General features: G+C 41.0%; 1 protein-coding gene across 1 annotated transcript in view; it reads left to right on the top strand.

Moving 5' to 3' along the window:
* Window positions 1-7405: 7405 nt before the first annotated feature.
* LOC145425914 (uncharacterized) overlaps window positions 7406-22188 on the top strand; it is a 28177-nt gene continuing 13394 nt past the window's right edge. Inside the window, exons 1-4 of the mRNA XM_080299380.1 lie at window positions 7406-7584; window positions 18369-18716; window positions 20992-21324; window positions 21416-21514. Of these exons, the coding sequence (XP_080155506.1) occupies window positions 7548-7584; window positions 18369-18716; window positions 20992-21324; window positions 21416-21514 (817 nt within the window). The 5' untranslated portion in view covers window positions 7406-7547. The remainder of the gene's footprint in view (window positions 7585-18368; window positions 18717-20991; window positions 21325-21415; window positions 21515-22188) is intronic.

Genomic DNA, 22188 nt, shown 5'->3' with positions numbered 1-22188 from the left:
ATAAGTGAGTAAAAAACATCCTAAATGCATTTGGGAATTTATATTTACAACTAAAAGTTACATTTCTTTTAGCAGTTATTGTTTTAATATCATATCATCCCACCCTCCTCCTTTATCCGGGCTTGGGACCGGAAAAAGTGACCCAAAATAGGCACTCTGGCGGAGTTACTTTTTTTTCTTCCTTTTTAAAGTAGTTTTAAACCACACAAGACTAAGGGTAAAAGAAGAACATTTTAACCATAATGTTGTTAACAAACTACATTAGCAATCTAAATGGACCAAAAACAGACAGTAGAAATAAACAGTGGCAATGCGAAAAAATGATGGGGACTAGTCTGGTCCTAATTCAGGCTGATTGGGTTTTTTTTTCAGACATCCAGGCTGTGCTGGCTCACAGAAGCAGTGGGTCATCCTCATTTTTGTCAAGATTCTCTACAGTTCAGCAACTGTAGCATTTGACTTAAATGAGTACGCAGCTGATGTGCCAAAAAGCTGCAAAACATTGTCAGGCAGCTGGTGCTCATAGCAAGCATCACCAGACAGCTTCAGTCCATATCGGATGTACAGGATGGAGAAGGCTCTGCAAGAACATCCGATTTCTAAGTTTGCTTTTTACCACACTCATCTGGCTGAATACTCTCTCAACTTCAGCATTTGAGTGTGGCAAGGACAACACAGACACAGCAGCCATGGCAAGTTTTTGAAATGGGTTGATATCAGCTGCATCCCTGTACTTCCAAATCTCACCCCAGAAGTTCATTGTGTTTTTTGTCTCATTCCATTTACTAAGATGGATGGTACGCCATTGGTGGGCAAACTTATCTATTGCTTCAAGGGAGAAGCCAAGGAGATTAGCAATTTTTTCCATTTCTCCAGGGCTCTTGTTGTGCTTTAGAGTTTCCTCCACATTGAAAACTGACATGTACTGCAATGCTTCAATATTGTTCGGCAGTCTCACCCTCAACTCATTAGTAAGGGATATGGTAAAGGCTACACACTGCTTTCTGACATTTTTTTCATCCTCAGGCGCAAGGTGCAACTCAGCTGCTTTCGACTCAAAAAGGTAACCAAGGTATGGTTTGGAACTGATGTATCCCTCTATTGGCTCTTTGAGTACATCAACATTTGCCAGTGGATTCAGCACCCTGCTGCTCACAGACTTGATCAGGCTAACCAAGCTGTAAAGTAGTTTAAGAGGATCTACATGTTCTCCTTCAAAAGCCTTGAAGGTGGTCTGTACCTCTCCCAGCGCTGACTTCAGAAAAGTCATGTACTAGATATTTTGAGGGACATTGTACATGGAGTATAAAACTTCAGCCATGTAGCAGTGTTCACTGGACTTGGTGACTGCAAAATGCAGCCTAAGCTCGTCCCACTGGTCCAAAATGCGTGAAACCACAGGTTCAATGGAGAGCCAACGTGTGGCACACACCTTGGTTATCTGTAAAGGTTTCTCCCCACAGTTGATAGTCTCATAAATGGCCTTCTAGGCCTCCCTGCGCTTTGGAGACACTGAAAACCGTTTATAAGTCTCTCGTACCAAGTACTCCACACTACCGGGTATGGTGTCATTGAAAGCATGACTTACAGCAAGCTGCAGAGAGTGGCATACACAGTGAAAAAGAACAAGATCTTTGAGGCCATACTCCTCCTTCAGCACTTTATGGACCCCATTGTTAATCCCTGTCATCACAGATGCATTGTCGGTTCCTATCCCCAAGAGTTTGTCTTTTGTAAGACAACACTTCTCAAGGAAACCCACAACAACACGAGCTATAGATCTGGCATCTCCTCCCTCCAACTCAACAAGCCCTAGAAAAGTGGACACAATTGTCTGCTTGGTGTCACTAAAGTACCTTATGACGACCCCCAGATACTTAGAAACACTTATACCCGTTGACTCATGAAGGAGGAGGCTGAAAAGCTGATCACCCACATCTGCAACCAACTTTTTCAGAAAGTATGGTGCTAGAACACCATTAATCATTTCTGTGCACTTTGTCCTGTGCATTTTGAAATGGGTGGCAGCAGTGGAGTCTGAGAAAGCAGCTCTACATGCCTCTCCAATATAATCACATGCGAGCATGGAACAGTGTTCAGCGATAGCTAATGCCATGGTGGCTTCGGCCTTTTTTGAAGAGTCTGTTTTTTTTTTGTAAGAAACTGCAGTTTCATTTTCAATGGGGCGATCGTGGCTCAAGAGTTGGGAGTTTGCCTCGTAATTGGAAAGTTGCCGGTTTGAGCCCCGGCTCAGACAGTCTCGGTTGTTGTGTCCTTGGGCAAGACACTTCACCCGTTGCCTACTGGTGGTGGTCAGAGGGCCTGGTGGTGCCAGTGTCCGGCAGCCTCACCTCTGTCAGTGCGCCCCAGGGTAGCTGGGGCTACAATGTAGCTGCCATCACCAGTGTGTGAATGTGTGTGTGAATGACTGAATGTGTAAAGTGCTTTGGGGTCCGTAAGGACTAGGAAAGTGCTATACAAATACAGGCCATTTACCATTTGGGTGGAACTGTTATAATGCTTTGCCTTTTGAGTATTTTTTTGTGTTAGCATGTGTTTTTTCACATCACTCAGTTTGGCATAGAAATCCGCCTTGCAATACAAGCAGTATGCATGTGTATCATCTCCAATAAACTGCTTCAACCAGCCCTTAAATTCAGGGTTTGATTCCCACTCTTTCCTGTATTTTTGAGTGTACAGTTTAGATTGAGACATGATGAGCTAGCTAGCTAGATGTTTAGCTGATGTCACAGAGAGGCACACACACGATGGAGGAAATGAGCAAGTGACTATGTTGGAATGATGTTTTAGTGCACTGATTTATTTTAGACAAAGAAAAATTAATATTTTTCTTTATGTTTATAAGTGATATACAGCTGAAAGTCGAAGTTCAGCAACCGAACACAATACCTGCTTTAATTATTGCTCAAATGTACTTTTACTATCTCCTTTTCTCCACTAATTTCCATTCCTAACCAAAGTGTTGTGTTTTAATGTCACTTTGGGACATGAAGATGCTGAGACTTGGAATTTGTTGAGTTAGGGGAAAATACTTGTAATTCCAGATATGACTCCTTAGTTTAGTGAAAGTCAGCAGCTGATTCAGATTTCATCAGTAAGGGATCCAGGCTGATCCACATTGTAAAATGAACACCAGAGTGTCCTTCTGTCTTTACAGCTCATGTTGTACTTTGTTGTCCTCTCAGTCTACAGGTTGGAGGTCAATTCATGGGTGGAGTCTGTCCAGCTGCCGTGCAATACCAGAGACTTCTTGACTAAAAATGTTAAAGTGAACTGGGTAAACAATGCTGACAATAATGTCCACATTTATCAGAACAGCTCCGACCAGCCTCAAGAGCAGCACCAGTTTTACAGAGACCGAACCAAGATGAAGAGAAATCCACTGAAATCTGGAGACCTCAGTGTCAATTTGACATACCCCTCAAAGAGAGATGAAGGCATGTACACCTGCAATGTCTACAGCAGGGAGGGATACATCATATTAAGATACTGCTCTCTTTCTTTTTATTTGCTGTTTGGTTGCACTGAAGATAGTTCAGGGGAAGATTAAAAAACACACATTAAAAGCCAAACATCTCCCAACTGCTACAAGATTTTCTGTGATGTACCTGGCTACCAAGGTAACAAGACCAGCAAAGCACATTTGCTTTGGTCTTTTACAGACATTCAGAAAAGGTTTAACAGAACAGTCACCATGCCGCATAAACAATGCTAGATAATGTGAGAATGTGAGCTCAAGTAATTCTGAATAAGTATGGAGGCAGCCCAAAGGCAAACTTAAAGTGAGGTTTTCATTATAAGGATGTTAGGAACGAAAAGGTACACAAAGGCCAAGGGGGGGACACTGAAAACCATGAACTATAAGAACATTCACTGGGACATACAGGCTAAGTGAATAGTAACGGGTACAGATTAATAATATATTATTAATATAATATTTTAGCCCTTTAGGGCTAAGCCCCGGGTGTTTCAAATGTCTGGCTCCGCCTCTGATGGAAGCCCCTATAAAAGCGGTGTTCTTTGTCTTTTTACTGTTTCAGGCTCTGTACCCGTTACTATAACTGAAACCGATTTAGTCGGGGAGGGTAAGAACTGAAAATATGAAATAAACACACGTAAGCTAAGACTCTCTAAAAAATAGCATTTGTTCGACTTTTCATTTCGCCATTTGTTGATTCACTCGAAGAGCAAGTAACGTAATATGGGTCAAGTGATCAGTTTGATATCAATCTTTCGTGATGCACCGTCATATTTACATTATTTGTACGGTATGAATGATTTGCTTTGGTACCTGGTCAAACTTAAGCTCTCCTTAGTATGGCTGGCTCCGTCTCTCCAACAGCACACTCACAGGCAGCAGCTGCCCCGCCCCCTCGCTCAGTCGCTTAGTGCCTGAGCTTGGATCATACCAATATCAGGGGGGATTCACGCACAGTCGTAAATTCCCACAGTGTGCACTATGTGCTTCGAATATTGTGTGTACTTTTTGTTTTATACAGTTGTCAGCCAGGCATCTAACTATGAAAAAATTACACTCCAAAAGACCCCGGGCTTCTGACAAAACAACCCGGGCTTAAGCCCAGTAAGCCACCCCCACGCTCCGCCCCTGGCTTCCATCCATCCAGCCAGGTCGTGCTACCACAGAAAAGGGCAGAATCGTGAAATTTTCCATCACAGATAATGAGATGAGATTTGAGTTAACAGGGTTAAAGGGAAATAATGTATATTTCAAAACTGATGATTCACAGTGAAGCAGCTCTTAATTTATTGTCAATCAGCAGCTGATTTTATCAGAAAAGGCTCCCGGTGGACACACATTGTAAAATGCAAAATCTTACACTGTCTTGTTGTGTTTTCAGTCCCCCAGCTACAGGTGGAGTCAGGAGAGTCTGTCCAGCTGCCCGGTAGTAGTCTAGTTCCCCTGCCTGAAGATGCTAACATTGAGTGGAGAAACGCTGATAACAGGAAGGTTCACGTGTATGAGAACGGCTCTGACCAGCCTGAAGAACAGGACCAGGTTTAGAGAGACCGAACGAAGATGAATGAAGACCTGCTGAAAACTGGAGACCTCAGTCTGACCCTGAAATACCCCACAGAGAGAGACAACTCCACCTACACCTGCACCGTCTACAGCAGGGAGGGAAACATTCGGCTGAAGAAACAAGTGGATCTGAAAGTCAGAGGTCAGTGCTGTAGATACATTGTGCTATCTTTTTTTAAATTTATGAGTGAGGGAGTAGTGGGGGGAAAGCAAGTACAAGTAACTGTTGTTATGGTATTTTACTTCACTATATGCCATAGCAGCCTTGAAATAAAAATATGTGAAAGATGTGAAGACTTTATGATACTTTTTTCCTATTGAAGTGTTTTTCTTTTTAATAAGCTTGTACTTTGACATATATCTCACATAGCAAAACTGGTATGGTCCGGATCTGGCTCACACAATGTTCTTACACATGGCCCCCATACCTCAAAGAATGACGGCCCTTTGGTGGCCCAGATCTGGTTTGCCAAAGGTGGCCCACACATGGGACAGCACAAGGCCAGTTGCAGACACACTGGTGGTCCTTTGCTGGCCCATGTGTGGATTACCTCTGGCAAACCTGGTCTGGGCCACCAAAGGTATGTCATTTTTTACAGCATGTACATTGTGTGGGCCAGATCCGTTCCATACCAATTTTGCTATGTGGGAATGAGAGAAGAAGAGGCAGCTGGGATAAACTGTGTTCCTTATTACGAAACGCATAATATTTTCTCTGAATACGAGACGATTCCATTTTTTACGGGACGGTTGGCAACTCTACTAACTAACCTTATGAATAAAATAAAGTTCACTATCAGTGACATCATAGCACCCACCCAGCTGTATAGAAACTCGTGCTAGCTATTACGCAGTAGGAGTTATTGTAACTGACTAAAAAGTCAGCACAATGAAAATAAATTCCACCTAAACTTGGTTTATATCTGACTCAGATAGACTGCAGGTCATAACTTCTTACCTGAAGTTCAATTCACCTAACACTCGGGCCGGCGGCCGCCTGGGGTCTCTCCTCCTCCTGCTTTCCCTCTCCCTCATCCACCTGCTGGCCTCTGTGGAAGCTTCGCCAAAGCCACCACCAAACAACTGAGTTATTTTTACACACCGGCCAGCATCTGGCCAATCCTCCATCTTTCATTGTTTATACTGTTACAAAAAAACAAAAACAAACAAAAAAACAACCATCAGCCCATAAAAACTAAATTTGCCCGGTGGGCCCGATGGGCCCGATGGCCAGTCCAGCTATGGTTGTGCCAGTTGTGGCACACGTTCCCAGAGTTGCCGACCCCTGACATAGAGAATAAAAGTTTGATATAAATATATAAACTTTGTTCATCATTTCAATGAGTAGAAAAGTTTCAAATAAATACAGAGTCATGAGTGACCACATGGGGGTGCTGCTGGGCACTTTTGATCTATTCAAAAACATTGATCCTTCTGTGTGATTTTAGAATTTTATTATCTCCTGTTTTACAGTTTATTTACAAAGAGAATATTTTAGAATAAATCTGAACTTCATGGTCTTCATTCATTCATATCATTGTTAGCATGTGTGCTGTTGAAGCAGCATCTTTCTGTCACACTCAGAAAGGCATTCTAGAGCCTGTAAAAATCTCTTTGTCGTTAACACAGCAGCCAATATGTTCTTGAAATAAAGTCCAGAGTTCAGAGTCCATCTGTCATGAACTGTAGAAGTTAATCATTTATTTTACCCTCTGCTAGGATCAATCAGTGTTTCATTAACAGTATCATATTAACTGATCTGGAATTAAAGACGTTTACACAGGGGCGCCCATGGTCAGGCTGTTCATTTATTGTCATTAAATAAGTGCTGAGTGTTTTATAGGCTTTGACTGTAAAAAGTTGAAAAGCTGAAGTGAACCCATCAGAGAGTAAAACCTTCTGGATCAGATCTTACAGGAAGTCCCGACCTGTTCAGCTGCAGGTTCAGTTGATCCGAGTTTGAGTTTCTGTGTGAAGATCAAAGTTCAGTCATTACATGAGTATGTGATGAGAAAGTCACCAGGATACTAGTATAAACACTGATCTATATCTATAACTGATCTATGATCTATATAGAATCAACCTTTATGTCTGTATTACTCTCTACATACAGACTGTAACACAGACCTGAAAATGTAACAATGTAAACTTGTCATTCAAGAACCAAATTTACACATTAATGAGTGTTTTGTTTCTTATCGAAGTTCACATTTTATTGCTGCTTTGCTGAAGATTGGTCAAGTCAGGCTGTAAATGATCTGCGACACAGACACACCTTATTGACCCGTCTGCTCACACTTTTCCTCACAGACTTTGATTTAACTCTGTGGATCAGCTGTGGTCACAGTGGGTACTGTAGCCGTCAGCCTCATGTCCCGTCTGAAGCAGTGTGAGAGTGTCAGTAGATGATCAGCAGAGGAAAGTGAAGCTGCTGTGAGCTGATGTCCTGAAGGGCTTTTAAAGAGTCTCTGAGTTTGACAGGAACATGAAGATGTTTGTGGTGTTTGTGATCCTCCTGCACGGTAAGTACACCTTCCTCTCTCTGCTCTCATCATCAGCTTTTCTTTCATCTCTCTCTCTTTAATGTGTTGAAGTGCAGCAGGAGGAGATTTCCATCAAACACTGGATTCTGATTCAGATCAAACTAACAATCCAAAGCAGCAACTTTCAAATCTCTGGATTCTTCTTGGTGCCTTTCAGATGAGCTCATGTTACAATCAGCTGCTGTGTGTGTTGTTGTGTAGCTGAAGCTCGGACTCACATTTCATATGTGACCAAAGGAAACTTGGTGCTGTGTGACACACTTTAGATTCTCTGCTGCTGCTTTGAACTCTTCAAACTAAAGAGCCAAACGGATGATTGACTGTGCAGCTCTGACATGGCACCAAATGTCCCTGTTATCAGCTGCTGGATGGACGTTATCAGAGCTTTTTAGTGCCACACGGATCACCCGTAGGGAATGCCAGGACTGACATAATGAATTAATTAAATACACCATTAACTAATTAATTAAATGTGTCATTAACTAATTAAAATGGGAATTAATTAAATAAATATTTTTGACACATTTAATTAATTAATTATTGCCACATTTAAATAATTATTTAATGGTATATTTAATTAATTTATTTTGGCACAGTTGACTCCTTCAGGTCTCACCATGAAATAATTTATCTGTCAACCTCAACCATCAAACTCAGGGGGCGGGGTTAACGCTGATCGAGTCAAAACCATTGCTTTGGCCTGGTGGCCATTGTTTGTAGCACACAACAACCGGCATGTGGAAGCTAACAGAACTGAACTTTGAAAAACCCTGTATGTGTTATACCAAATACCGTTTTAATATTTTTTTAGCCGAGAATGTAGTGGTTTAATCTTCATCTGTCTGGTCGGTTTGTCAAGATACAGCCTCTTTGCAAAAGTGCTTCGATGATTTCGGAGATGTCTGCCCAGTCTCACGGCAAAGTCTCACCCGCTCGCCTCGCAAGCAATCGAGCTGTTATTACCGCCGACAAAGCGCAGGTCCCGGTACACAGCTGTAGTAACCCCCGCTGACACAGACTTCATTTACTGAGGTTATATTTATCGAGTTTTTATTTCCTGATGTTCGTACGTGTCCTACCTGTTTCAGTCGCCAATTCTGAATTATAACTAACATTAAAAACATGTTTAAGGAGGAGAGCGAGCAAATAAATTCGATTAACAGCTGATCTTTGGGTTTTTGTTCAGTAATCAGCGTGACCTGATAAATGCATAAAAGAAATAACGTTGGTGTTTCCGTCATGTAGTAACTGCTGGCTTTAACTGTACAAAGGTTGTTCAACACTATGAAACACATACAGACTTCATGATGTTCGGCTGATATTTTTATTGTAAATATTAATCTTGAGGATAAACGGCCCTGTACACCACAGAGCCACGTCAGCATATCCACGATATCTTCAGCTCTATGAGTTAACACAGTTTCACAGATGTATCACATGAAAGTGTCGGCAGCATCAAACTAATCTAACGGTCATCTACAAATAATTCACGTGTGATGTCAATATGATTTTACAAAAATCATCCTTATTACTGCCAACTATCCGAGAGACGTGAAAATCTACAATATAAAGAACACAAAAATATAGCAGTCTAACGCAACACTGTAACAGAGATGAACCGTCAGTTTGTCACAGATCAATGTGGAATGAAAGTGATTGGTTAAACAAGAGTGTACCGAGCTCACAGCCCCAGTGTTCCAGTGACATCTCTGAAAACATCTGAGCACTTTTGCAAACATGTTCTATGTTGACAACCTGACCAGACATGTGAAGATTACGCCACGACATTCGTGGCTAAAACACTATTAAAGGTGTAGTTGGTGACAGAAAAACGGGGTATTTTAAAACTTTACACCACCACCATTGCTGCCTGTGATTTGAAATGCATTCTGGGCTGCCCCAAGTCCACACAAGCAATCGATTATCTAGGATTCACCTGTCTTGACTTACTTTGCACAGCAACCAATCAAATGTTAGAGAAGCTGTAGTGGCAGCGTTAACCCCGCCCCCTTAGTTTGATGAGTGAGGCTGACAGATGAAATGATTTCAAGGTGAGGCATGAAGGGGACAAATAGATTGCGTGGGCCTGTACAGGAGACAAAGAAAAAAATTTAACAAAATGAAATAGTCCAAATCAGAAAATAGTTACACCAAAGTAAACTGGATCTGGGCTTGTTGCAGGGATCTGAACTTACTAAACATTTTGTGAGTGTATGCACTCACACTTAGGACCATATAATAATAAATATGTGCGTGCTGAAAGTTGGGCAACACGCTAACGTCCTTACTCCACTCTGTATTCTCTTATGGGTCTGACCCTTTCACTCCTCTGATTTTTTCCTCGAACATTTTATTTGCCTTTTTGTCAAGTCTGTCTTTGCACGGACCTGAGAACTGTGAGAACTGACACTAACGACATGACAAGAAGTACTGACTGACAGGGACTAAAATACACTGGCAGGCACATGAGGAAACCAGGAACAGGTGGGCACACAGCTAGAAATCATTAGGCTAGACAAGACAAGAAAGCAAAGCAGAATACACCAACATGAGACAAGACCTTCAAAGTAAAACAGGAAATACACAGACCTTCTCACAATGTCTTCAAGTTCTCCAGACGCCTGGTAATGAACTAATTGTGTGATTCAGGTGTGTTGGCCCAGGGTGAGATAAAACCTGCAGGGCACCGGCCCTCGTGGACCAAAACACTCATAACCATGAACAATAGAAGAAAACAGACTAATAAACAATAATACATAATCAAAAACACAGGGCCACAGGCCCAGGACCGTATCAAGTGATTCAAACAGTATCGCACATCCTCACTGCAGGTGTGAAGAAGGAAACCTCAAATACAAAATGATGTAAATTTATGAAGATGCTTTGACAAAGCTTAAAATCCTACTGTCAGTTTTGTAAATTGTTACGAGTTCAAAATTGGGGATGGATACAAGAGGAAAAACCACAATAACAACACTGGTCCGGCCGGGTTAAGTCAAACGATGATTTTAATAGTCACACGCGTGGGAGATGGACACTGATGCAGACAGCCTCTGATCTCAAAATGGTGGAGCATTGATCAAACTTTTATAGCCTCTGTTGCCCCCACCTTATCATAAAAGCCTAAACATTCACATGCTTTCTCTCACACGGCGCCTAAGCTACGACCTTGGCTCCCTGTTTATCTGCTCCTGCTGAGATGGGGCAGAAAACTCCAGCATGTTCTCTTCTAATCAGACAAATAAGGCGATGACTTTCTGCGAACAGTATTTCTTATAACTCAGCAGTATAATGCATCATAAAACAACATCATTCATTCACAATAAATCAGCAGTTTAATGTAATGCAAATCAGTTTAACTAATGCAATAGTTATCAGCTTCTTCTAATTCAGGAGAATAATGCAAACTAAAACTACATAATAATTCACAATCTTTAATTAGGGGTATAACATGGCATAAAATAATATTATAATCTAACAAAATGTTAAATTTAAGTTTCAAATGCGAACAGAATATACATCCCATAGAACAGCAAACAGCCCTATAGACGGTACATGTTTCTCCTCTAAATGTAATTCTGTCATTTGCTATAAAAAAATGTATTTTATTTTGAACGATCAACAGGAAATGATCAGGTTATCTTAAGAACACCAAACTTTTAATGCATCAACAGCTGCGTGTTGTTGTTATCAGGACTTTAACCGGTGATGAAGATGTTGCTGCCACTCCTGCTCCTCGTACTCAGTAAGCGCGCTCTTTGAATGCAAACACAACAAAAAAACTGTTTGTGCTTTTAGACAACATAAAGTCTAACATGAGTTTACGGGATGTAAATCAGAATCAGAATCAGAATCAGAATACTTTATTGATCCCTGGGGGAAATTATTTTTTGTTACAGTGCTCCATTATAAACCAACATTAAGACAAGACAGACAATACGCTAACTAAGAATAGTACAATATATACATATATATACATATATACATACATAAGTCACTTATAAATAAATATTTGGAAAAGAAACATGTGTAGTTGTAGCAGCAAACAGTGTGTTAAGTGGATGCGTTGTACAGGGAGATGGCCACAGGCAGGAATGATTTCCTGTGTCGTTCAGTGGTGCTTTTCGGTAATCTCAGTCTCTCACTGAACGAGCTCCTGTGACTGACCAACATGTCATGGAGTGGGTGGGAGGTGTTATCCAACATTGTCTTTATCTTGGACAGCATCCGCCTCTCCGACACCACCTTGAGGGAGTCCAGCTCCATCCCCACAACATTGCTGGCCTTACGGATCAGTTTATTAAGTCTGTTGGCATCTGCGACCCTCAGCCTGCTCCCCCAGCATGCAACAGCATAGAGGATCGCACTGGCCACCACAGACTCATAGAAAATCCTCAGCATTTTCTGGCAGATGTTGAAGGACCTCAGTCGCCTCAAAAAATAGAGACGACTCTGGCCCTTCCTGTAAAGTGCTGTGGTGTTTTTAGCCCAGTCCAGTTTATTGTCAATGTGTACTCCAAGGTATTTATAGTCCTCCACAATGTCAACACTGACCCCCTGGATTGAAACAGGGGTCAAGTGTTTCCTGGTCTTCCTGAAGTCCACGATCAGTTCCTTGGTCTTTGCCACGTTGAGCTGCAGATGATTCTGCTCACACCACGTGACAAAGGAGTCGACCACAGCCCGGTACTCTGTCTCATCATCCCTGCTGATGCATCCAACCACCGCAGAGTCATCAGAAAACTTCTGAAGATGGCTGACTCTACTTGACTTTATTCCTTATAACCCCCTCTGGGACTTCATGCAGGGTGCTCACAGGGTTACAGTTGACTTCATATCTGTTTAAGATGACCTGTGTGTTCCAGACGTCTCTGTTTCTTACTGATAGAACCACAAACCTGCCAGAGAGTAGTGACGTTTGACAAGATTAACGACTATGGCAAAAATAGAAGAAAAAAAAAACCTGTCCAATGATACAGATGAAAATTGGTTGTGTCGCCAGTTGTGTGTAACATTGTCAGTGGTGACACTTTTATGTGTTGTAACACTGAGATGTCTATTTGCTAATAAACTGTTTTGTGTGTGTTTGTGTGACTGTGTTTCTGCCTCATTTGATGTTGTTGCATGGTGAGGTTATTTGTTAAAAATGAATGGACTGCAGTGTCGTTGTTAGCCCTGCTGTCTCAAAAAGAAGGTGTCTGGGCTCAGATCTGCTTGTATTTGTGTTCATTTTCAACCAAATGTAGAAATAAATAAGAGATGGTTTCCTCCTTTCACCTCAGTGTTGTTCAGTCATCCATCAGTTTTCTTTAACATCTTTGATGTCCTTTCAGTCAGTGTTTGTTGGAGAGGAAGAATCCATGGATGTAAACTGACTTGAAACTGACTTGGAGTGTAGTGACGTTTGACAAGATTAATGAAAATGGCAAAAAAAAAGAAAAAAAAAAAAAGAATATAAACAGGGTTGGGCAAGTTACTTTGAAAAAGTAATTAACTATAGTTACTTCTTCAAAAAAGTAACTGAGTTAGTAACTGAGTTACAAGATTCTAAAAGTAATTAATTACTTGAAAAGTAACTATTGCATTACTTTAAAAAAATGTTTTAACCCTCTGAGGTCCAGGGTATAATTGGCCATTTTTAACTACTTTTGATTTTTCCCTCCACATTTCACCTTTAAACTATTTACTTTGCCTTGTTTGGTATCGTTCTTTTCAGCACAACCTCACATGTCTGAATTTACAGTATTTTTTCATTTTGACATACTGTTGTTTTGTTCAGAGGAGGTTGGAGATTGTTACCATCAGGGCTCATCCGGTCAGGATGAGAATGAACAGTCAGCAATCACTTGCAGGTTTTGTCCTTTTATTGAATAATGGGTAAAGGAAAGACACACATGGACTGTTATCTCTGAAGGGAAAATAAAATACGATTTAAGTAACTCAAAATAATACAGGAACTCATGAGACTCAAACAGAAACTCACCTCGGCTTCCGCCCCATGTGGGAGTGAAGAAAGAGTGAGCTGTATATGAGTGCAGTCCTTATATAACGAGTGACAGGTGAGTGCAATTAAGGCAAGCACCACACCCAATCAAAGGTGAGGAAAAGAAACAAGGTGCATCTGGTGAAGTGAATGTGCTGAAAGGTGAGCCTTTACAACAAAGTATTAACACAATTGATCTAAAATCAGACAAAAAACATAAAATCCAAGTAGAAGTTATATATTTTTTACTGTAACAACCACAAACATGTTTATTGAATCATATTTCATAACTTTAAATGCAAATATAAATTGTCAATTTTAAAATCCTATGCACAAGTTTTGCAAACAACAAAGTTATTTGCATCCATTTACCTTTTACCTTGATTTTTTAAATAACCATTTCAAACTATTTACAGAACAATCAGCTGTTCTGCATTCAATAAGATGCCACACAAATTATTTGTGCCACTCCAAAAAAATAATTTCTGTCCACTATAAAGGAGAACTTCACATCCTGATACCTGCAGGTCTGACAGCAGCAGGTGTATCACTCCTGTTTCTACCTGGAGACAGCAGTCGCCTCATTGTTCTGACACACAACACAAAACTATCCACAACACTACCATAGCTGGACTGGCCATCGGGCATACCGGGCATTTGCCCGGTGGGCCGCTGGTGATTTTTTCGTTTTTATGGGCCGTTGGATTTTTTTTTTTTTTTTTTAGGAAGGGTATATATAATGAAAGGTGTTGGATTGGCCAGTTGGTCATGATCGACTCTGGGCTGGACCAATTACAGCCGAGGAGGCCGGATGCACCCTCCCCCTTGTTTAGCAATCACGTGATTTTCGCGCATTGCATGCCGGGAACTCGTGGCAAAACAATCCATGTACCGCATCAAATGCAAGCATTTGCAGCACCGCAAAACGTTCATTCTTCGGTTCCAATACCTTCTTGTTTTTTCTTTGCTGCACAAAAAAGGAGAACAATGCCGGTCCGTACAAAGACAGACTTGATGAAAAGTCAAAGAAAAGATACGAGGAAAAAATCAAACAAGTGAAAGGGTCAGACCCTTACGTCGTTAGACGTAAGGTTAAGACGTCAGCGTGCTGCCCAACTTTCACCACGCTCAGATTTATAATTATACGGTTCTTGGAGTGAGTGCATGCACTCATGAAGTTTAGTAACTTCAGGTCACTGCAACAAGCCCAGGTACAGTTTACCGACGGATGGGTACAGGACCTTGAAATGCACCGTGTAGAACGAAAGACCATCGTACGAACAAAGGTAAGTTTACCAGTCTCACAAATCGTCGTCATAAATACACATTCGTTAACCGTTTATTAATATAACCTTTGAGCTCAACGGTAATTAATTAGTAGTGGAAATAATTTCTGGTAGCATTACAGAAATGTAGCAGTGACAATAATATTGTATGCTGTAATCGTACTGGACAATCAGTGATACAAAACAACTGTTTTATCCTGTGAGTAAAAGTATATGTTTTTGTCAATGTACCATGGTAATAACAGAAGCGAAACGCAATATTGTGTCAGGACAATTCACTATTTATGCACAATAAACAAAGGAGCATAGCGCGACAATTTCTGTTCAGCGCCAGACTTGCTTGTAACCTATATCACCAATTATGTTAAGAAAAATGACGTATTAACTACAACAAAACTCTGACCTTTGTGGGAATGCTTGGAGCCAGAGGTGTGGACTCGAGTCACATGACTTGGACTCGAGTCAGACTCGAGTCATTAATTTTATGACTTTAGACTTGACTTGAAAAAATGTTCTAAGACTTGTGACTTGACTTGGACTTTTACACCAATGACTTGGGACTTGAATTGGACTTGAACCGGTTTACTTGAAAAGACTTGATATTTTACCCCAAATATAAAATTTAACATGCATATTATATAGAGATTGAAAATGTGACGTCATTCACGGGTAGAACCGCAAAGGATTCTGGGAACTCGTGGCAAGCGGTACTAGCGCACGCAGGCTTTCAATTAAAATCAGTTATACAGCGATAAAAAGAAACACAAAAATGTCAAGAAGCTGTTGTATTATTAACTGCAATAGCCGGTCACATGACAGCCATGGGAAGCCGACGGGTAAAGAGATCGGTTGTTATCGGATTACGTCGTTGAAGAGAAATTGTTCAAGCCATGTTTCCGAAGTAACAAAGACGCGACGGATGGCCTGGATTGCAGCCATTCAAAGATCAAATATAACGTCCCAGAACACTCCAGCTAACAGGCTAGTCTGCTCCAAGCATTTACACGAAGGTCAGTCTGCTGTTGTAGTTAATGCGTCATTTTTCTTAACATAATTGGTGATATAGGTTACAAGCAAGTCTGGCGCTGAACAGAAATTGTCGCGCTATGCTCCTTTATTTATTGTGCATAAATAGTGAATTGTCCTGACACAATATTGCGTTTCGCTTCTGTTATTATGGTACATTGACAAAAACATACTTTTATTCACAGGGTAAAACAGGTTTTTTGTATCACTAATTGCCCAGTGCGATTACAGCATACAATATTATTGTCACTGCTACATTTCTGTGATGCTACCAGAAATGATTTCCACTACTAATTAATTACCGTTGAGCTCAAAGGTCCTATTAATAAACGGTTAACGAATGTGTATTTATGAAGACGATTTGTGAGACTGGTAAACTTATGATACGTACGATGGTCTTTACTTTCTACACGGTGCATTTCAAGGTCCTGCACCCATCCGTCGGTAAACTGTACCTGGGCTTGTTGCAGTGACCTGAAGTTACTAAACTTCATGAGTGTATGCACTCACTCCAAGAACCGTATAATTATAAATATGCATATAAATATGCTACGATGAGATAGCTGACTTCATCTAACTAGCAAATGTTGTCCAGGTGATGCAGTTTTTTTTAATGTGTATGATATTTTTGTCATGCGATTTTAAAGCTGGTCCTACAACCGCATCCAAGAATAACATGCAGCGTATCTCAGAACTGTCGGTGAAAATTATTCTTGGAGCTAGGTTTAATTGAGCTGCATTTTAAAGAGGTGCAATTTCACAATTTGTGTATATTTTCTAAGTTCACTATTTTGTATGTGTTGAGAAAAACACAGATTTTAAAATTACATGGTCTAATATTTACATTTAGCATATGACTGCAACATTATTTTTTCGTTTGTTTTTTTTAAAGACTCGAAAGGACTTGAAATTCAAAGTTTCAGACTTGTGACTTGACTCGGACTTTTACACCAGTGACTTGAGACTCGACTCTGACTTGCCTGACATTACTTGAGACTTGACTTGAGACTTGAGGATAAAGACTTGAGACTTACTTGAGACTTGCAAAACAATGACTTGGTCCCACCTCTGCTTGGAGCAGACTAACATGTGTGCTGGAGTGTTCTGAGACGTTATGTTTGGTATATCCAGACCATCCATCGGCTCTTACTTCGGAAACATGGCTTAAAAAATTTCTCTTCAACGACGTAATCCGATTAAAAAAAACGATCTCTTTACCCGTCGGCTTCCCATGGCTGTCATGCGACCGGCTATTGCAGTTAATAATACAACAGCTTCTTGCCATTTTTTGGGTTTCTTTTTATCGCTGTATAACTGAGTTCAATTGAAAGCCTGCGTGCGCTAGTACCTCTTGCCACAAGTTCCCAGAATCCTTTGCGGTTTTACCCCTGAATGACGTCACATTTATCCTGGTGGGCCGGTCTCTAGTCAAAATGCCCAGTCCAGCCTTGAACACTACACACTAACTACACAAGACAACACATTAACTACACACCCCAAACACGCTAAACGTCACAAATCTCTCACGTCTCAAAACTCGCTCTCTGTCACATTGTCCATGGTAACACTTTTATGCGTTCTAACATTCATGTTCATTTTTCAACAAAATGTAGATATAAATAAGAGATGGCTTTCCTCATTTCACCGGTTGAAAAATAAACTTTTAGCACATTTTCAGGCGAGAATGTGGCTGTGTAAACTTCAAATATCTGAGCCGACCGACACATCGTCTTCAAACCCCGTGGTCTTTCACTACTCGGGTTAAACATGATATATAAGTCACTTTGATATCCTAAGATGTTATTGTTTGACTTTTTTCAGTGTTTTATTTGTGACTGAGTGCATCAGTTTGGCTGAGATTAAAGTTATTAGATTAGATTAAATTAAACTTTATTAATCCCTCGGTGGGGTTACTCTGGGGTTTTCACACAGCTGAATAAGCGTCAAACAGAAAACTGATTAAACAGAAGAGTGTGATGGTCGAGAATTTACGCCAGCGTAAATTCTTGTTATTTAGATAACATGGAGCAGATGGCACAGTTTCACTTCACCAAGAGAGAGAGCTCGTGACGTAATTCTGAAGGCCATCACAGTCGCTCACTTCCGGCCTACCCGGCTTTCGGAGGACCCAGCCTACTTAGACCACGAAGGCCGGGTCGTCAGGTGGATACAGCATCTGAATTTGGACAGCCCCGACTGGGGCACAGTAATAATGGTGACATTTAACTTACAACCCCCCCCCCCCCTTTGAATGTCTCTCCAATTCTGAGGTTTCAAGGTTGGCAAGTATGGTTAGTGCTTGTTGGATAGGAAAAATCCATGTTTCAATACTTTTCATAAAACATGGCTGAGATTGACGATACATATTCTACAACTTTCTGAAACTACTTTATGTGGACCCAATGAAAAAATCCACTGCATATACATAACAAGTATTTTTTGTTGTGTGTCCTTGTGTCTCCTTCCAGTTTCCCAGCATGCCATCTCCACAGTGGTGGAGGTGTATGAGGGGGAATTATCTGTCCTGTTGCCTTGCAAGTACTCAGGTTTTATACCTGAAAACCCCACAGTGCTGTGGACTCGCAATGATCTCAACCCCAAATCTGTCCACCTACGACGAGAGGAAACAGATGATCTTAAAGGGCAAAACCAGCGTTACAGCGGGCGCACATCAATGAGGCCTGATGCTCTGGACACTTCAGACTTCAGCCTCACTCTGAGAAAACCAACAAAGACTGATAGCAGCATCTACACCTGCTCCATCGGAAATGAAAGAAAAGAACTGAAACTGACAGACATACAGCTGCATGTCAAAGGTAAGAAACTCAACACCTGTTATTATAAAGGTCAGAGGTCAAACTAAAGAGTAACAGAAAAGATCTTTCTAGTTCTGAAAAAACTGATAAAATAGTAAAAATGTTTTCTAGAAGCAACCACTCTGAAACACCAAAGAAGAAAATAGAATCTTATTGGTGTTTCTACTAAATCTGGATGATTTGATCCAGAAATTCTTACATGTGCAGGAAAACCAGCACCTCACCTGCCTAATAGCGAGAGACAATAACAAACCAATATTCTCTTATTTATGTGTAATTACTATAACAGTAGTACTGTGAAGACCTGGCACAGTTTTGGCTCACGAGCTTTCCTGATATTTTTTCATGCAGAATAGAGATTTTAATGACTCGACTATTGATATTTTTTACTGGCAGCAGAGTGAGAGGTCAGTAACACAGATGCTCAGATCTCAGCTCAGATCAATTCTATGATTAAAATCAGTGTGACTGCTTGTTGAGTCTGTGTTTCCACAGGCCCCGCTAGTTTAAAGAGTTATTCCTCATGAAGAAAACAAGACAGTAAGCGATCGATCGATCTGGGAGGCCCCAGTTGGTGTCTCAGGAATGCACTTCGAATCCTACCACCAAATGACCCCTCTGCTTGTTGCCTTTTATTGAAAACACCGTTGCAACACACACAACAGTTTACACAAGCACCTCCCACCGTAAACGCCCCCCCCCCCCCTTGGTTACAAAAGACAAGGCACTGTGTGTGTGCTTGAACCAAGCAGTAGGATCAAATTATTAAATTCAGTTCTTTGCATTCTTTTGGCAAGGCTCAAAGTGGTCTAACTCAAAAATGATCTTTATTTTGCATTCCCGCAAATGGGGAGCTGTTAGGCACTCTCATGCACCCACAGCTCTGAAATAAATCACAAGAAACACAATGACAACATTTAACAATTTGACTTAACACTGCTGCTTCTTCTGGAAAATACTCTCACCTATTCATTTTTTCCACATTTTGTTATGTAACAGCCTTATTCCAAAATGGATGGAATCAGTTTTTCACCTCCAAATTCTAAAACATTTGCTTAAAATTTGTCCAGGTGTATTTAAAAAAGCTAAAATTAACAGATGTACAGAAGTACTCACAGCCTTTTCTGGGACACTAAAACTTGAGCTCAGTTGAATCTTGTTCCCTCTGATAATCTGTCAGATGTTTCTTGATTGGAGTCCACTTGTGATAGATGCAGTTGATTGGACATGATTTGAAAGGCACACACACCTCTCTGCATAAGGTCCCATATTTGACAGTACATGTCAGAACACAAATCAAGCCTTGAAGTCTGCAGACATTAGTCAGCTTCAGTGTTGCTCAGTGGAGAGAGGAGAACCTTCCAGTAGGAGAGCCATTACTGCAGCACACCCGCAATCAGGGCTGTATGGTACAGCAGCCAGACTGAAGCTGCTCCTCAGTCAAAGGCACATAACAGGCTACCTGGAGTTTGCCAAAAAGCCCCTGAAGGACTCTCAGATCATGAGAAAGAAAATTTCTCTGCTCTGATGAAATCTATATTGAACTCTTTGGCCTGAATGTCAAGTGTCATGTATGAAGAAGACCAGGCACCACCTGGTCAAAACTCTCCCTACAGTGAAACATGATGGTGGCAGCATCATGCTGTGGGATATTTCTCAGTGGACAGAACTAGAACATTTCCTAAATGCACCAACGCATACAGAGACCTTGTTAATAACAACCTCCTCCAGTGCCCTGGATCTTGGACTGGGTGAAGGTTTATCTTCCAACAGGAAAATGATCCTAAACATAGAGACAAGATAACAAAGGAGTGGTTTGGGACCACTTTGTGCTCTTTGTTCTTCAGCGGTCCAGCCAGAGTCTAGGCAAGAACACAATCAAACATCTCTGGAGAGATTAGACAATGCCTTTGCACTGACACTCCTCATTCAGCCTGATGGTGCTTGAGAGGGTCTGCAAAGAAGAATAAAGAAAATGCATAATAATAGGTGCCAAGCTTGCAGCATCATACTGAGAAAGATGCAAGGCTTTAATTGCTGCCAAAGTTGCTTCAACAAAGTTTGCGAATACATGTTATTCTAATTTTTTATTTTTAATATATTTGCAATAATGTAAAGCATTACCCTGTCATTGTGAGGTAAATGAATCATGGGAATCCCAGGTATTGTGTGTGTAGAAATTTGAGGTGAGAATGAATGTTGGAATAACAAAATGTGGAACAATTGAATACTTTCCAGATGCAATTTTAGTTTTTTTGCTTTACTGTCCTCTCAGGCGAGCAGGTGGAGGTAAAGGTGGAGGAAGGGTCAGAGTCTGTGATCCTGCCCTGCAAAACAAAATCTGACCTGCCGGAGGACACCACAGTGGAGTGGACTCACTCTGACCCTGAACTGATGGTGGCCCAAGTGCATTCAAACAATAGTGATCACCCGAAACAGCTGGACAACCTTTACTGCGGCCGTGGAAAGATGAACAAAGACCTGCTGAGAACTGGAGACCTCAGTCTGACCCTGAAATACCCCACAGAGAGAGACAGTGGAGGATACATCTGCACCATCTACAGGGACAAAGACATCTTGAGACAGAAAGTAGTGCTGCAGGTCAAAGGTCAGACATGTAGATAAAGACCAAGGGTCAGTGTTACAACAGCACATCAGAGTTCAGAAATCATGACATTATTTTTGATATTGGTCCACAGAACGGTTTCCATCCTGGGCCAAAGCTCTCCTGGTTCTCCTGGTTCTTCTTGTGATTTCTGGAGGTCTCATATATTATTTCCGGCACTATTTCATGTCAGGTGAGTGTCTCCTACTACACTACCCATAATGCCGATGGTCAGCAGGTGTCCTCTGGTGGCTCCTTGACTGCGGCTCACACAAACTTGTTCCAGAAGCTGAAAGAGTTGAGAGTTACAAACAGCTGATACTGAGAGCTGAAGAGAAACTTCCAGGTTTGTTCCAGAAGTCAGAAAACCTCCTTCAGACTCAGTCATTGATCAGTGAAACAGCTCCACAACATGACTTTACTAAACAGTCTGTGTGCTTCACTGCATTGATCTGACACAGAGGCTGCATGTGTACTTTATTTATCCCTGTAAAAGTCGTACTAAGAATAAAATCTCTTTCCAAGAGAGGCCAGCAGAGTGCAGCAGATGTGAAAACAACCAATACAAGTGAACAGAAATGTGAATAATATATAATAAGTTTACATTGTTGTAAACCAAGTATTGTTTCAGCATTTTGCTGTTTTCTAATAATATTACAAGAAATGGTCCCAATACAGAAATCTGTGGAAATCCATGCCTAGTTTTACTTTTTGAAGTAAACTCCTCATTTACATGAACAAACTGGAATCTATCAGATGTGATTCAAACCACTGCAGTAAATTTCCTTTTAATAACTCTGGTGTGTTCTAGTGTTTGTAGTAAAATGTTGTGGTCTACACTGAGGTCTAACAGGACAAGCACAGAAA

Source organism: Astatotilapia calliptera, chromosome 3 (genome assembly GCF_964374335.1).
Source record: "Astatotilapia calliptera chromosome 3, fAstCal68.1, whole genome shotgun sequence".
NCBI lineage: Eukaryota > Metazoa > Chordata > Actinopteri > Cichliformes > Cichlidae > Astatotilapia > Astatotilapia calliptera.
This window is presented reverse-complemented; position numbering and strand designations above follow the sequence as displayed.